General features: G+C 37.0%; 3 protein-coding genes and 1 pseudogene across 3 annotated transcripts in view; 1 reads left to right on the top strand and 3 right to left on the bottom strand.

The window, feature by feature from the left end:
- Positions 1 to 2,828, bottom strand: part of LOC141831795 (putative auxin efflux carrier component 5a) — a 4,911-nt pseudogene extending 2,083 nt beyond the window's left edge.
- Positions 2,829 to 8,414: 5,586 nt separating this feature from the next.
- LOC141831794 (auxin efflux carrier component 5-like) lies at positions 8,415 to 12,759 on the bottom strand. Its single transcript, XM_074719197.1, has 4 exons — positions 12,212 to 12,759; positions 9,950 to 10,102; positions 8,597 to 8,682; positions 8,415 to 8,521 (listed from the first exon to the last, which is right to left on the bottom strand). Exons 1-4 carry the CDS (start codon positions 12,757 to 12,759, stop codon positions 8,415 to 8,417), a joined length of 894 nt encoding a protein of 297 aa, XP_074575298.1.
- A 2,285-nt stretch (positions 12,760 to 15,044) lies between these two features.
- LOC141832324 (uncharacterized protein At5g01610-like) overlaps positions 15,045 to 16,661 on the top strand; it is a 7,204-nt gene continuing 5,587 nt past the window's right edge. The window contains exons 1-2 of the mRNA XM_074719817.1: positions 15,045 to 15,131; positions 15,819 to 15,873. Of these exons, the coding sequence (XP_074575918.1) occupies positions 15,045 to 15,131; positions 15,819 to 15,873 (142 nt within the window). The remainder of the gene's footprint in view (positions 15,132 to 15,818; positions 15,874 to 16,661) is intronic.
- LOC141831688 (putative auxin efflux carrier component 5a) overlaps positions 16,521 to 16,661 on the bottom strand; it is a 793-nt gene continuing 652 nt past the window's right edge. The window contains exon 2 of the mRNA XM_074719102.1: positions 16,521 to 16,562. Within this exon, the coding sequence (XP_074575203.1) occupies positions 16,521 to 16,562 (42 nt within the window). The remainder of the gene's footprint in view (positions 16,563 to 16,661) is intronic.

The following is a 16,661-nucleotide window of genomic DNA, read 5'->3' as shown; positions in this document are numbered from 1 at the left end:
TTTGTTACTAAAAGTGATCAGATCATCTCTTCATTATTAGAAGTAATTGAATTGTCTCATCTTTATTTAGACTCGTTATGAGGAGAAGTTAATTATAACATATCTCCTTTATTTAGAATCATTAGTTAAAACATCTCAATCTAATCCAGATTATTTATAAAAAGTCAAATTTTATACTCAAAAAGGTGGAATTCTATCGACTTTGAAGATATTTTCATCAAAATGGTCGCCTTCAAAGTAAAAAGAGATCATGCAGATATTATTTTTGGATTTGACTAAAAACACCTAATTAAGAATCATAGAGTTCCACGAGACAGGCAGAACCAACATCCCCAAATGGTCGCCTTCAAAGCAAGAAGAGATCATGCAGATATTATTTTTGGGATTTAACTAAGAAAAACACCTAACTAAGAATCATAGAGTATATCACAAGAACAGGCAAAGAGACCGGCCAACATCCCAAATGGTCGCCTTCGAAAGCAAGAAGAGATCATGCAGATATTATTTTTGGATTTGACTAAAAACACCTAATTAAGAATCATAGAGTATATCACAAGAACAGGCAGAGAGACCAACATCCCAAAAGTTACCCTGCAACATATCAAAAAGAAGATTGATTAATATGCCAATTAATTTGCTGAAAAATATTGAATGGGGATCACTTACGCAGTGCTAAAGGACATCAGCATCCAACTCATATTCTTGTGCAAAAATAAAAGAAGTAATGGATTGTGGCACTGCAGCCTGTTACATGCAAAACCAATTATCTTCATTAGAAGATATATCTGACTTGATCATGAACATATATGTATATATATAACACTCAACTATATATTATTTATAACCTTGCAAAATAATTTAATATATATATCAATACACTTACTTGTATGATCGCCAGATTCAGGTCTTCGCCACGAAGACCAACGAGGAAGGCTCCGATGGCCATCGCCGCCGGTCCACCGATGAACTTCAGTGCCATTGCATATGCTGTCAACCTCGGTCCACAGGAAAATATCTTCCCTTGTGATGCCATGAATAAGCCTATGATTATAAATTAAAATATTCAATATATATATATTAATTTTATTTATAAATTAATTAAATAAAAAATGATCAAATTTAAGATTACCCATGCTGAACATGGACATCCACCGTCCCGCCACGGACACGGGCTGTATCGAATCCTCAATAATACTCGGCGTCTCAAAATGCCATCTGATCATTAGTCAATTTAATTAATTAATTAATTGCAATCGTTTGATATATAATCGAAACTAATTTAACATTAATTTAAGTCCTTAAGATATTATAAAAATTAAAATAAATATTTATAAAATGAAATTTTATATCGTAAGCAGAGATTAGAAGTTGAAATTTGTATGACATTATTAAAAATTTAATTAACTAGTAATTAAAGGAAGAAGCTCAACAAAGTGCAATTTTATACCTCTTGGTTGAGAATGCCCACGCCATGCCAACTATGCCGGCGTATGAGTTTGGGTTCTTCGCAAGCTTGAGCAACACCACCTTGATCAACGAGCAGGATGATGACCTAGCCGCCGCCCCATCACCGGCGCCGCCCACCACCTCCCTGGAAGGCGGCGGAGGCGGCGCCTCAATCGACGACGCCACCTGTGACTCCGCGGCCGGGGAGAACAGGCTGCATGATGATGAACTAGCCGCCGCCATCTCCGTCCCCTCACTGGCGCCGCCCACCACCTCCCTGGAAGGCGGCGGAGGCGGCGCTTCAATCGACGACGCCACCTGTGACTCCGCGGCCGGGGAGAACAGGCTGCACGATGATGAACTAGCCGCCGCCAGCTCCGTCCCCTCACAGGCACCGCCCACCACATCCCTGGAAGGCGGCGGAAGCGGCCCCTCAATCGACAACGCGACCTGTGCCTCCGCGGCCGGGGAGAACAGGCTCCACGACGATGACCTAGCCGCCGCCAGCTCCGTCCCCTCCCAGGCGCAGCCCACCACCTCCCTGGAAGGCGGCGGAAGCGGCGCCTCAATCGACAACGCGACCTGTGCCTCCGCTGCCGGGGAGAACAGGCTGCACGACGATGACCTAGACGCCTCCAGCTCCGTCGACTCACTGGCGCCGCCCACCACCTCCCTGGAACTGGAAGGTGGCCGAGGCGACGCCTCAATCGACGACGCCACCTGTGACTCCGCGGCCGGGGAGAACAGGCTGCACGACCATGAACTAGCCGCCGCCAGCTCCGTCCCGTCCCCGACGCAGACGACCACCACCTCCCTGGAAGGCGGCGGAAGCGGCGCCTCAATCGACGACGCCACCTGTGCCTCCGCAGCCGGGAAGAACAGGCTGCACCCGGCCTTCCGGAGCTCGAACACAAACTGCAGCAGCGGGAGCCACAAAATGGCCTGCACCACCGACAGCTGCACCACCACCTCCTGCGCCCTCGGCCCGTACATCGCCGTCACTAGCGGAACCCCTACCACCAGCGAGTTGGTGAGTTGGGTCAGAGAGAAGCTGGTGATGGCCCAACAATAACCAAGCCTTTCCTGGTCCCTATGGCCGGGCCGCCGCCTGCATCTCGGCCACGACATCAGCAGCGCAGCCACCAGCACCTTCGAGATGGCGTCGGCGCCGATCATGCGGTAGTTCATGGCGAAGGGGTCCGTGCGCATCGTGAGATGGAACGTGAACAGCGGCAGTATGATAAAGAAGACGAGGCGTTCGATCGCCTTGCACTGCTGTGACGTGATCCGCCACCACCGCACGAAGGCGTAGCCGTCCCCAGCCAAAGGTACAGCGGCACCATGGCCTCCGCCACTTTGTAGAGATCCCCCAGGTTTAACATCTTGGCTACGGAGGAGACTGCAGAGAGCGAGATAAGTTTAATATAGTGGGAAACTGCAACGCAGCTGGTGTTATAACTCCTCACTCTCTCCTCTTTCACTGTCTCTCTCCTTCACTCCTCTCTCTCCTTTGATTAACGCGTTAATACCTCTGAACGCGTTAATACCTCTGGCCCATTCACTGCTCCCTTTCTCCTCCACGTCGTTCATCCCTCCTTCACACATCCTATTAACGCGCGTTGAACACCCATTGCGGATCCTCTAACAATTCAATTCCATGCTCGCAGCCCACATCATCATCGCGCCACGAAGAGAAACTTCTGCCACTTTATGTTTTGACTGTGACGTCAACAATTACACTGCACAGCTTCCACATCATGAGCTACGTACAGAAGATTCTGCTTTGACTTTCCGACAGAAGATTAGATTATGCTTTGACTTTCCGACAGAAGATTCGGCTAGATTATGCTTTGACTTTTTACAATTACGTGCCCAGCTTTCCACATCATGAGCTACGTACAGCGCCAGGCTTCGCCACAAAGCGACTTGAGACAAATCCCCAATATTTGTTAGAGTTTCCGGCCAACGATTCAATTCCCAGACGTGATTATACTCTAAAGAGTCCCAATAATATAATATTTTTAATTTAATCTCATGTGATGAGAGATTATAAATGAATTAAATCATTTATGAGCAGTGAGTTTTAGTCCAATTAATCTAAATTTAAATCAATGTATTTTAAAGTCTCTTCGGTCTCATTATATTTTTAAATCTTAAATTCATAATTTATAATATGTTATCAGTTTTTAAATTTTAAATAATTTAATATAATTTTCACATAGCTCAGTATTACCAAGAAGATGAGGCATTCGATAGCCACCACCGCAAGGTGTAGCTGAACCCCTACCACATGTACAATGATATTGTTATGGTCAAATACTATGAATGATCAAACTATCGACTATATGATTGAATAGGAACGCTAGAGGGGGGTGAATAGAACGATTCACGTTTTCACTCTTTTATGAAAAAATTTACGTAAGTCAAAACGTGCAACGGAAAAAAAATAATAATGAACACAGTTGATTTTACTTGGTTCACAATCACAGGTTGCTACTTTGAGGCCCATGATCAATGATCGTTTCCGACGGGCAATCTATTATAATAACTCCTCTCGTAAGAGGAAAGTTAATTGCTTTTACAAATCAATTAGGATCGGTAACACTTATACCGTCCTAAAAAGTTAAATACAAAAAGCGATAAAATTTACTAACAAAAAGTAATAATGAATTGCAACAGTTGGTGCAGCTCTTTGGCATGATGACAGCGTTCCAAATGGAATATTTGCACGCAGGAGGTCATCGTAGAGGCGTATTCAGATGATCTTAGGGTTCCCCCTCACAACTAATTATATGGGCTAATCCGGGCGCTTGAAAGTCCTTCTGGGCACCTCCACGTCATCCTGTCGATCCACTTTCGATGTTGAATCGGCATCTTCCGGGCCATTGCATCCCTTCCGGACCCCTGTATATTGACGTGGAGGTTGCCGAATCAACTTTAACTCTACAATGCCTTATTCAAATCCAAGCGTCTGGAGGCTGAGGTGTACCCGACCATTGGGACTTTGCCACCTCATCTATCTCGCTGACCCATTCGACTAACATCCAATCGCCTAAAACCAATCTAGGCCCCTAGACTGTCCAATTGCCTAGATCCAAATAAAGACGCCTGGAATACAAAGTTCCAACCCCTCCTTTCCTGCAATACAAGTTAGTCCAAAATCGAAAGTACAATAGGAAAGTGAACAATTTTGTAAACTGTTTTGTCTTGACTTCAGGTTTTTAGTGAAATTCTAAGCCAGATCGACAACTATTGTTCCCCTTATCAGGAACGCGTCCTCACCCACTCTACTAAGGAGAATTTACTTTTTGTCAATCAAGTCCTCCAGACCTGTTGGACTTTTGCTCAGTCTCGATCCTCAACCCTCAGGTCTTCCACTATTAAAGGTCCGATCCTCCAAACCTGCCTAGGCTTCCCGCTTGGTACTTTTGATCCGCCAAGACTTCTTGCCTAGTCCTCTTGACTAGGACTTCCTTGCCCAGTCCTCCAAACCAGGTTTTTCGCCTAATCCTCCAGATCAGGACTTTCTTTAATTACCTAGTTCTCCAAATTAAGTCTTCCGCCTAATCCTCCAGATTAAGACTTCCTTTGCCTAGCCGCAACTAGGGTTTTCCTGTGCTACCTGCATACTCAGTTAAGCTCATCAGATCACTTCACAAACTTAACTTGAACCTTTTATCATTATCAAAACTCAGGTTCGATCATCTGGTACTCCTTGCACCAACACAGACCACCAAATGGGCTGATGTGCATGCTCTTCGGAGATATCGTCGGGAAGGATAAAGATATTTGAAAAACACTCAAAAAGAGAATTAGAATGACACTAGAGATGGATCTTGGCAAGTCACTTTGACACTCAAGTTAGGGTTCTATATGAGGAAGGAAATTAAGGACTTGAAAAAATTAGGATTGTATATGCGCATACTGGTGCCTAAAAGTATAGGCAACCTTTTATAGAGTTGTTTTCTAAAAAATCAACACCCATTTAAGAAAGGTTCCAAAATACACGCTTCCGTTTCGATATACATATTCTAATTAACCATGTCTTCTGGTATATTTTTCTTTTTCTATGGGGAAAACAGTTTTAGAGTTTCCTGATCTTAAGAATAAATCGACTTTACAGGGTTAACCTAGAAGTGGATGATGAAAGATCTAAGATCAGGATGCGGTTGGCACATGAAACCGGGATAAGATCGAAAGATCGAGGTCGGACCCATAAGCTGAGATGAAGTCGGCACATAAGACCATCAAACACCGAGGTCAGGATCCGAGACCAAGTAGAGGTCAAGGTCAGAACTCGAGGCTAAGATAAGATTAGCATATAAGACCTAGTAGATTTTGAGGTAGGGATTCGAGACCAAATAGAAGTTGAGGTTGGGATCCGAGACCAAGTGGATGTTGAGGTCGGGATCAAGGCTGAGATGAGTTCAACATATAAAATCTAATAGATGCCGAGGTTGGGATCCAAGATCAAGTAGAGGTCAAGGTCCCGAGGTCGAAACCTGAGGCTGAGATGAGGTTGACGCATAAGATCCAGCAGAGATTGAGGTTGACACATAAGAATCAACAGATGCCGAAGTCGACACATAAGAACCAGCAGATACCAAGGTCGGCACATAAGGACCAGCAGACAAGGTCAAGATTTGAGGAGACTGAGGTTGCTAATTGATTACCCTTCGAGCTTTGTTTAATCTTCCTTGATATCACTTAAAAATTTTACGGCCTTTTAACTCTAGGATCAGGAGGCAGCCATGAGACAACCACGTGGTAGCTCTGAAATTCGACCGTATCAAGTACCATGGCTCCATTTTGTCCATTTCGTACAGATCGCTCAGGTTTAGCATCTCAGCTACGTAGGAGTTTGGAGAGAGCTAGCGAGATAAGTTTAATAGTGACAAGCTATTAAATGATACCCTCCCCTAAATTATTATATTAACACATCTTTTTATTAACATATATATATTTATTTTAATATTAATATTAATTATTTTTAAATTTTACTATCAACTAATTATATCTTTATTTTTATTTTATATTAAATAAATAATACACTCATCTGTATTAATTACATTTAAAGAATCAAACATTGATATACGTAAGATGTTATAATATCTATTCCCATTGATTATAATATTATTTGAATATTATAACAGGGATGCTTTAACAACTCAATTCCATACTTGGGACAATTAATCCTCAACCTCGGTAGACTTTCCTACCGACTAACCGTCCGCATCGCCCCCACGTAAGACAAGTCACCTTAGATTTTGGTTGGATTTGCTGAGACTTAGATTTTTGTTGGATCAGATGATCTATGGAGCCAATTACTGGGTCAGTGCCAACTGGGACTATCTGTCCGACACACTCATTTAGGGTTCTTCTAGAATTTATGGTTAGACGCCTAGCTCGTATAACACATGGTGTAAATGAGGTGGTAGTTTGGTGACCAAAAGAGTACCTTCTTTCCCTTGCGTCTTTGTCTTTGTTCCCAGCTTTGAATGGTAGGGGAAAACTTCGGCTCAGTGAAAGGGAAGGGAAGCCGTTTAATCATTGGAACAGGAAGTTAGGAAACAAATGATACTTTCTATATTCAACTCTTTGAACGGATTAAGTTTGAAGATTGTTCCGGGGATAATCCAATGGGCTCATAATGGTCGAACTCGAGTCTAAGTCTGGTCCCAACGCACAAGTTCAACTCATTGAGTCTGTAACCTCAAGTAGTTTAGGCGTATACCGACGAAGTACACCCATTCGGCAGATAACTCGCCGAATCCTTCCATTCGGCAGGAGCCTCGCCGAATCCTGCCGAATCCGAGTCCTCAGCAGACTCGCCTTACAGTGCCCTGGCATGTCCCATCATGTTCTATGACTGGCCCACGCCCTTCATTTATTATCGCCATCCTTCTGACACCCACATGGGCCATGACAAGATGGTTACTAGCAACGATGGGACAGATAACTCAATTGTTCCTTCACCTCATTAATTGTGATGGGATCTCCTTTAATGATGACGTGACAGGTACACACTCATCTCTCTATAAAACGACCACTCCCTCCTCTACAGGTAGCTTCTTCCACTAATACTCTTCTCTTTATGCTCAAGTTCATTACACTGTTCATCTTCTTCCTCTCGCCGTCCTTGACTTGAGCGTCGGAGTGGTCGCGCCAGGGCACCCCCTGGCCTTCCTACTAACGATCCTTGTGTTCTTAGGCCATCCTTGAGGTTGTTGCCGTTCATCATCGACTCCGGTGAAGTCTACGGCGACCGCAAAGCTCTCGTTGTCTACACCGCCTGCTACTGTTTAGAGCCAACAGGGAGGAGGTCCGGTGACGTGTCCCGAAGCTGGTTTCAACCAGAACAAAGATGATCGATTTGATTCCTAGAATAGTGTTCTTGGGCCACTTAAAGGATAATTTCAATGTGTATCTAGAGCAATCATATTATCTTAATTAAGAAAAATGCTTAGCTTTTCCTCTTTCATTAGCTTGACTTCCTTGCTTAAGTAGGTTATAAATGAGTCAAGTTGAATCAAACGTTATGATTTTCAAACTTTTTGATAAGATAATTGAACCAAGATGAGTCATTGTAAAATTGTGAAGAATAGGTTGCAGAATAAAATGGAAGATGATTTCTTATCAAGTTCTTTGATAATATATATTGAGAAGGATATTGCTCGCAGATTTGATGTCAATTCTGTCATAGATGAATTTGAGTATATGAAAAAGCGAAGAGCGCAACTTAGATTGCGTTGAATGTAACTTATTTCTTAGTTAATTCAAAATTTATTTTATTAGTGTGACAATGCGATGTTAAAAATGACCCCCCCCCTCGGCAAAAATCCTGGCTCCGCCCCTGATAATCTCGATCTCAAAGGGATAAAAAATAGTGAATCCAAATGAGGAACTCAATATTTAATCCACCCCCTCGACAAAAATCCTGGCTTTGAACTAATTAAATATTGAGCTCCTCATTTGGATTCACTATTTTTTATCCCTTTGAGATCGAGATTAATCTGTATTGCTGTTAACCTCGGTTCGCAGGTAAGTATCTTCTCTCGTGATGCCATGAATAATCCTATTTAATTTTCATAATCTTATAATTAATTCTATTCATAAAAGATGCATGGTCAAATTTAATATAATGAATTACCCATACTGAACATGGCCATCCCTGGCGCTGCCTTAGACATGATGAGTATCGAATTCTCAATGATCCTTGGCGTCTTCAAATGCCACCTGATTATTTATAGTCAGATTAATTAATTGCAATATTCATTTGATAATCAAAACTTTAAAAGAAGAATTAGAATTTAACAATTTTAAGTCTTAATTTCGCTATTCTAAAAATTAAAATGAATTTATAATTAAATTACTAAAAAAATATTATTTTTATCAAAGATTAGAAGTCAAAAATATAACATTATAATTAACTCAAGGTCGAGGGTAAAATGTGATTTTTTTTTATCATGGGCAAAAGTATAAAAAAAAAAAGAAAAAGAAGAGGAATCCTCAAAGGATAATCCTATTTTTATTTTTTTAATCAAAAGAGTATTCCACCCCACTAGCAATCTGTGTAATTATTCAAGTATTCTTTAGTGTTGTTTCATTGTTATCCTACATCTAAATCTCTTGTTTAAATCTTGAACAGTAGAGCGAGTTGCAGGGACGGATCTTCTCAAGGGCTATCCTAGGCTCTAGCCCACTCCAAAGATTTTTTTATCTATTGTAAAAAAGTTTTTGTGAAATTTTTTTTACTATTAGATTATTACACATTGATTCTTTTTGTAAAAATTTTTTTACTTAGCCCACCCTTTTCACACTCAAAGCCCAACCCACCTCCTGTTCCTGGATCCGTCCATGGCGAGTTGTAACAATTACGATTTCATAGCTACTACACATTTTATAATAATTATGATTTTGTGGCTGTTATAACTTATACTTAACTTATTCAAAAATATATATTCACGTTGCAGCAGTTATAATTTCATAGCTGTTACAACATGGATTAAATTATATTCACCTACCATTCACGTCGAACTAGCTACAAAACGTACCTGCTACAATGCGAATTCAACCTGCTCGCCTAACATTCACATTGTAGTAGCTACAAAATCGTCGCAATTACAACATGTGTAACAATTACAAAATCGTAGCTACTACAAAATATGTAACAATTATAGTTTCATAGCTGTTACAACAGCTATGATTTTGTATGTACTACAACGTGACCTATTGGATCAAGATTTGAATGGGAGATAATAATAGATATAGTATGGGAGGATAGTTGAGTAATTATATATAGATTGTTAGTAAGGTAGGATGTCCTTTCGATAAAAAAATTAAAATAAACTATTCTTTGATAATTTAAAAAAAAAACATCTTTTTTATTTTTTTTTACTTTTAATAATTTAAATATTTAATTTTTTTAAATTAAATAATTTTAAAGATGATTGATCCAAACCTGCGAACCGTTAGTCTTTACAAGCAAAGTGCATTCTTGTACCTGTTGGCCATGAACGCCCACGTGATTCTGATTACGCAGGCGTAAGAGTTTGGGTTCTTCGCGAGACTGATCAACACCACCTTCATCAACGAGCAGTACGACGGCCTAGCCGCCGCCAGCTCCGCCCCCTCCCCGGCAGTGCCCTCCACCTCCCTGCATCCGGCGGAGGCGGCGCCTTGATCACTACAAGAAAACAGGGCTTCAGAAATAAATTTTTAAGACAAAATTAAAATCTGTTTCAAATTTAGATAAATTAGAAATGGATTTGCTACAAAATTATTAATCCGTTTCACTTTAATAAAATATAACGTTTGGAAAACAAATTGAAGCAGAATTTAAAACAAATTTGATACAAAATTATATATAAATTTGTATAAACAAAAATAAATACGAAATATAAACGGAATTTGAGACCGTATGATTTCTGTCAAAATATCCATTTAAAATTTAATAAAAATTTAAGACAGAATTAAAATCTGTTTTAGATTTAGATAAATTAGAGACGGATTTGCTACGAAATTATTAATCTGTTTCACTTTAATAAAATATAACATTTGGAAAAATAATTGAAATAGAATTTAAAACAAATTTGATACGAAATTATATATAAATTTTTATAAACAAAAATAAATATAAATTATAAACAAAATTTGAGACCATATCATTTCTATCAAAACATCCGTTTAAAATTTAATCAAAATTTAAGACAGAATTAAAATCTGTTTCAGATTTAGATAAATTAGAGACGGATTTGCTACAAAATTACTAATCCGTTTCACTTTAATAAAATATAACATTTGAAAAGAAATTGAGACGAAATTTAAAATAAATTTGATATAAAATTATATATAAATTTTTATAAACAAAAATAAATACAAATTATAAATGAAATTTGAAACCGTATGATTTCTGTCAAAATATTTGTTTAAAATTTAATAAAAATTTAAGACGAAATTAAAATCTGTTTCAGATTTAGATAAATTAGAGACGGATTTGCTACAAAATTACTAATCCGTTTCACTTTAATAAAATATAACATTTGGAAAATAATATTGAGATAGAATTTAAAAAAAATTTGATATGAAATTATATATAAATTTTTATAAACAAAAATAAATACAAATTATAAACAAAATTTGAGACCGTATGATTTCTGTCAAAACATCCGTATAAAATTTAATAAAAATTTAAGACAGAATTAAAATCTGTTTCATATTTAGATAAATTAGAGACGGATTTGCTACAAAATTACTAATCTGTTTCACTTTAATAAAATATAACATTTATAAAAAAAATTGAGACGGAATTCAAAAAAAATTTGATACAAAATTATATATAAATTTTTATAAACAAAAATAAATGCGAATTATAAATGAAATTTGAGACTGTATAATTTCTGTCAAAATATCTGTTTAAAATTTAATAAAAATTTAAGATGGATATTAAAATCTGTTTCAAATTTAAATAAATCAAAGACGAATTTACTACAAAAATATTAATCCATTTCACTTTAATAAAATATAAGTAGAGATGAATTTATTATGAAATTATTAATTTATTCCACTTTAATAAATTTAATTTGTTCTTCTTTATTAGGGGGAAAGTACAAATTATTACAACTAAGATAGTACAAAAACTAATCAATTGAGTTATAAGCACTCGCTTTTGAGGCATAGTTGAGTTGGTTACGATGAAACAGACTTACTGAGGTGGGTAGGGATCGAATCTTGGCAAAGTCAGAAATTAATTATTTTAAATATTTCTAATTTATTTGAAATATGTGATTATTTCTTATAATCTAATATATAGATGAGAAATATAGGAATAATGCACACAGGGTAGTAGGATATCGAGTATCGAGTAGCTTCATTAGAAATATTAGGCGAAGAAGGATTTAATACAAAATTAGATATAAAATTTATATACGGATTTATAAATAGAATTGTAAACGAATTTATAAAAAGATTAAAATTATATTTGATATATAATCTGAGATGAGACAGATTAATGACGATTTCAAAACAAAATTAGAGACAGAATTTGTATTTAAAATTAATTTCATTTGACAAATTAGAAACAGATTTATAAATGAATTTCAATCCGTTTTTGAAATTAGAGACAAAATATTTAGACACGGGACTTTCAGTAACGGATTTTTGAGACGGAATAGTCTGTCTCAAAACATTATTTAAAGATGGAAAAATGATTTTCAGAGAGAGAATTTTTTATCTCTAAAGCTCTATTTTCTTGTAGTGGATAGACACCTCCTGTGCTTCAGGGGCCTGATCCGAGGCCATGGAGAACAGGCTGCACCCGGCCTTCCGGAGCTCGAACACAAACTGCAGCAGAGGGAGCCACACGACGGCCTGCACCACCGACAGCTGCACCACCACCTCCTGCGCCCACGGTCCGTACATCGCCGTCACCAGCGGAACCCCCACCACCAGCGAGTGAGTTAGCTGGGTCAGCGAGAAGCCGGTGATGGCCCAGCAATAACTCGGTCTTTCCTCGTCCCCGTGGCCGAGCCACCACCTGCAGCTCGTCCACGCCACCGGCAGCGCAGCCACCAGCAGCTTCGAGATAGCGTCGGCGCCGATCATGCGGTAGTTCATGGCAAAGGGGTCCATATGCAAACTAAACTGCAACGTGGATAGCGGCAGCGTGATGAAGGAGACAAGGTGGTCGATCGCCTTCGACTGCTCCGGCGAGATGAGGCGCCACCACCGCAAGGAGGCGTAGCCAAGCCCCAGCGCCATGTACAGCGGCAGCATTGCCTCCGCCACTTTGAACAGCTTCTCCATGCCTATCATCTTCATTAACTCGCTAGCTATATATAATGCGTTCCCATAGACAAGTGAGGAACTGAGAATTAGGTCCAAAGTTAGTACTTCTAAAAAAATAAAACTTGACTTTAATTAGTCTAAAAAATAAATTTTTATAAGGTCAGATAGAATTCATGTACCTCTTATAAATTCATCTTTTTTTTATAAATTTTTAATGTGAGATTTTTATTATATTCCAACAATCTATCTCTCACACAAGGGTATAATATTATTAGGATATATTCAAAATCACACGTTAGAAAAAATACAATCAAAAGTCGTATATTAAAAATATATGAAAAAGATCATGAATTTATAAGATGAAAGATATCTCATTGGTACGACACTTTTTGAGTATAATTCAAAAAGAAAATTATGAGGGTTTAGGTCCAAAGTGGATAATATCACACTATTATGAAGATATATATGGATTTCATCAAACCTTAATAGTTATAGTCATCAATTTGGGTTGGATTGGTCGGGTTAGCCCGCCCTGCCAAACAATTTAAACGAGTTGGATCGAAATTTTATCAATCCATTTTAAGATGGGTTGACCCGCTTAGGCCCGCAACTCGCGTGGGTTGGCTCGCGATCCGCGTGGGTTAGTCTATGGGTTAAAAAAGTTTATTAATTATTTTAAATTTAAATTAGTGGGTTTGATCCGTCTAAATTATAATTCAAATTTAAAAATTTCAATTTGATCAATTTAAACTATAATTAATCCATACTTAAAATTTTTAATATTTTTTAATTTTTTGACAGGCCCGTGGATTGACCCGTCTAATCCGTAACCCATCTTGGGTTGGAGATTTTTTAACCCGCCAAGTTGGTGGGTCAGCCCGTCCCGCCCCACTGTATGATCAATTTTTAGTGGATTAGTCCATCTCATCATGAATTAACCCATTTAATAGTTCTATTAAATGTATGATATTGTTCATTTTAAACTTGAGTTCTTATAATTTTTATTTTTAAATTAATATTTAAAAAGTCTTATACCAATTGAGATATCTTCCAACTTATAAATTTATAATCTGAATTTCCTATCCCAATAATTTTGAGTACTTAAAAATGATATATGTCAGTTAGTCTCATGGACTCAATCCCTGGGAGTGGCCGGTCCGGTCCCACGGAAGTTTCTCACCGACCACCAGGGTAAATCGGAAAGCGTATACGGCGGCCAATCCAGATGCCCAGTAAGAAAATTCTTACAAATATGCTATAGCTAGGGATCGAATCATGAATTCCTGGGTCACAACTCAGAGGTCCTACCGTTCAAACAAACTGAACTTGAATAAGATAAACACAAGCATTTAACATGAAAAGCATGTCGTACATGCTTCTTAATTTGTCAAGGAAAGATACGTGATATATATAAAAAGTCAGCCATCTTTCTTACGAAGACTTGCTTCTTAATCGAAGATGCATGTTTTGCAATATCTCAAAATGTAGTTTGACCTTATTAAAGGAATAAAATATTCCCAAAAACAGAAATTCAAGGGGGTTAAAGTACCTAAATCAATGGTCATTAATTCTTTAAAAAGCTCTTCTATTTTTTTAATCTAGATATCTAATTTTTTTAAATCAATTAATTTTAAAAATAATTAAATATTTAATTTCATAAAAAAATTTCATCGACATAATTATCCATTGTTTAATAGTTAACGTAATTTGTACATTTATTTATCAATAAAATTTTAACTAATATTTTTTAATAAAAAAATTAAAGAACCAGGTCATAAATAACACTTAAAAATAGGAACAAATATAATTTTTTTCTTCTGTTTTAACTTATTCCTCTCATAATCACAGACTCATAATTATTAGAAATTAACTACAAAATAATCATAACTTATAATTAATAAAAAGGCAAATTCAGATAGTCTAGATCTTATTTCAACAAATTAATATCAATTACGAATTCGAAAATAAATAAACAGGTAATTTAGTCTTGCACATTATTTTCTCATTTAACTAAAAAATTAATAATTTTATAATAATTTTATCAAATGACGGTTTATCCGTTAGGAAAGCTAATTTCGAGCACGGTTTTGGAAATGGCTTAAAAATAGTCCGGCCCGGTCTATCGGAAATAGACCGGCGGTTTATTTACTCATGTATAAATAGCGAAGAGCTTTTGTAGGTAATTTAATTACGCCTAATTAAAAATAAAAAAAATATTCGTCGCCCTTTCTCTCTTCTTCTTCTTCCTCGTCGATTTCTTCCCAAAGCGGGGAAGAAATAGGGTTTCCATTTCAAGGGATAGGAAGGAGGAGATGGATCAGATGATGGGCTCGGTCGGAACCTACTGGTTCAGCAAGAAAGCCGGCAAAGAGTTTTCCTCCGTCGGCGGCGACATCAATGTAAGTTCTCGCAATCAGATGCACTTTCGGATGAATTCGTCGTTACCTTCAGACCTGCATTGCTTTATTTTGATTTCTTCAGATCGTTTTCTATTCGGAAAGTTGATGTTGAATTGAAACATCGTCGATCTTGTAGAATAAATTCATGAAGTTGTTTATTTGGAACCGATTTTATGTTACTGGATTGTCATGAAAGGGATTATAGTTTTCTCCAATTTTAACTACATGTGATATGTAAATTGCCAATAAAATATTTGAAGTAAAAATTGTGCATTGTGTTTGTGCTGCACGCCGCAAATGGTAATGAAATTATTCTTCCACATGCCAGTGAATTCATTGCAATGGCTCACTTCTACATTCTGGAACATATTTTTTTGAGGTTGATTTCTTGTGTATCAATTAGATGTGTGTGTGTGTGTGTTTTAAAATACTCCATGGAAGAGTCTTTAAGCATGGTGGCACAAAGTCTACTATGGAATCCAAATTAATCTCTAAAGTAGAAGTTTTTTTTCTCTTTAATCTTGAGCAAAGAATAGTTGATATTCTGCTTTTGTGATATGCAATTTGCTAATCTCTGTTCTTAGAAAGAGCTTATATTGTTTTATTTTGACATAGCTGAGTTGTTAATGTGATGCAAACTTTGAAAGCCATTTTTTCATCACTCATGACATTTTTTTTCATGATCAGTCACTTTCCAACAGTGTTGAAGGAGGCGCAAAATGGCTGGTGAACAAAATCAAAGGTATCATCTGATCTCCAAGTTACCTATGCAATTCTTTGTCATTAATCACTCATGGGTGTTTATCTTTGCAATGGTATTTACAGTCTCTTAGGTATGGTAGATAAATCTCATACATTACTTCGAGCCACTATGGCACTGGGACGTGGAGTAAATCCTATTGACTACTAGTTGTTTATAGAGTTACTAAAACAAGTAGTAATATTTTCAAAAATATTTATTTATTTATCATCAAAATATCACACTTCAAAGATTAACTTTTGAATTTATTCAAAAAATAATAACAAATTTTAAATAAAAATGTTGAGATTCATCATGGACCTTTAATATTTGTTTTAAAAATATATAAATATGATAATCTAAAGATGAGTTATTTGAATTAATTTAAATATGAAATTTTCTACAATGAATATAAATTTATGGATTCATATTTAGCAAATCCTTTTTTTATATAATGTGATAAATAATATTTTTAAAAGTATGTATTTGTGTCTGAAACAAACTGTAGTATAATTAAAATCTAAATACAAATATTGGACCAAAATTTTATATATACCTAATTTCTTTAAATATGTACATGTGGATAGCATTTTCGAAGTGCTGAATGATCTAAACTTCTGAATCTTTCATGAACAAGATTTCTTAATATTTCACTGTTGGGATTTGGTGAGCTTTGTGGATTCTTGAGCAAACTACACTAGATCAAAAAGAAACACATCCTTTCTTAGTACTTCATTGTTTCTTCTCTCCTATTTTTTCTGTATACGATTCTACTCAGATGTGGACTTGTT

Source organism: Curcuma longa, chromosome 7 (assembly GCF_044706935.1).
Source record: "Curcuma longa cultivar G26 ecotype Majalengka, Jawa Barat chromosome 7, ITB_CL_G26_1.1, whole genome shotgun sequence".
In the NCBI taxonomy this organism is placed as follows: domain Eukaryota; kingdom Viridiplantae; phylum Streptophyta; class Magnoliopsida; order Zingiberales; family Zingiberaceae; genus Curcuma; species Curcuma longa.
This window is presented reverse-complemented; position numbering and strand designations above follow the sequence as displayed.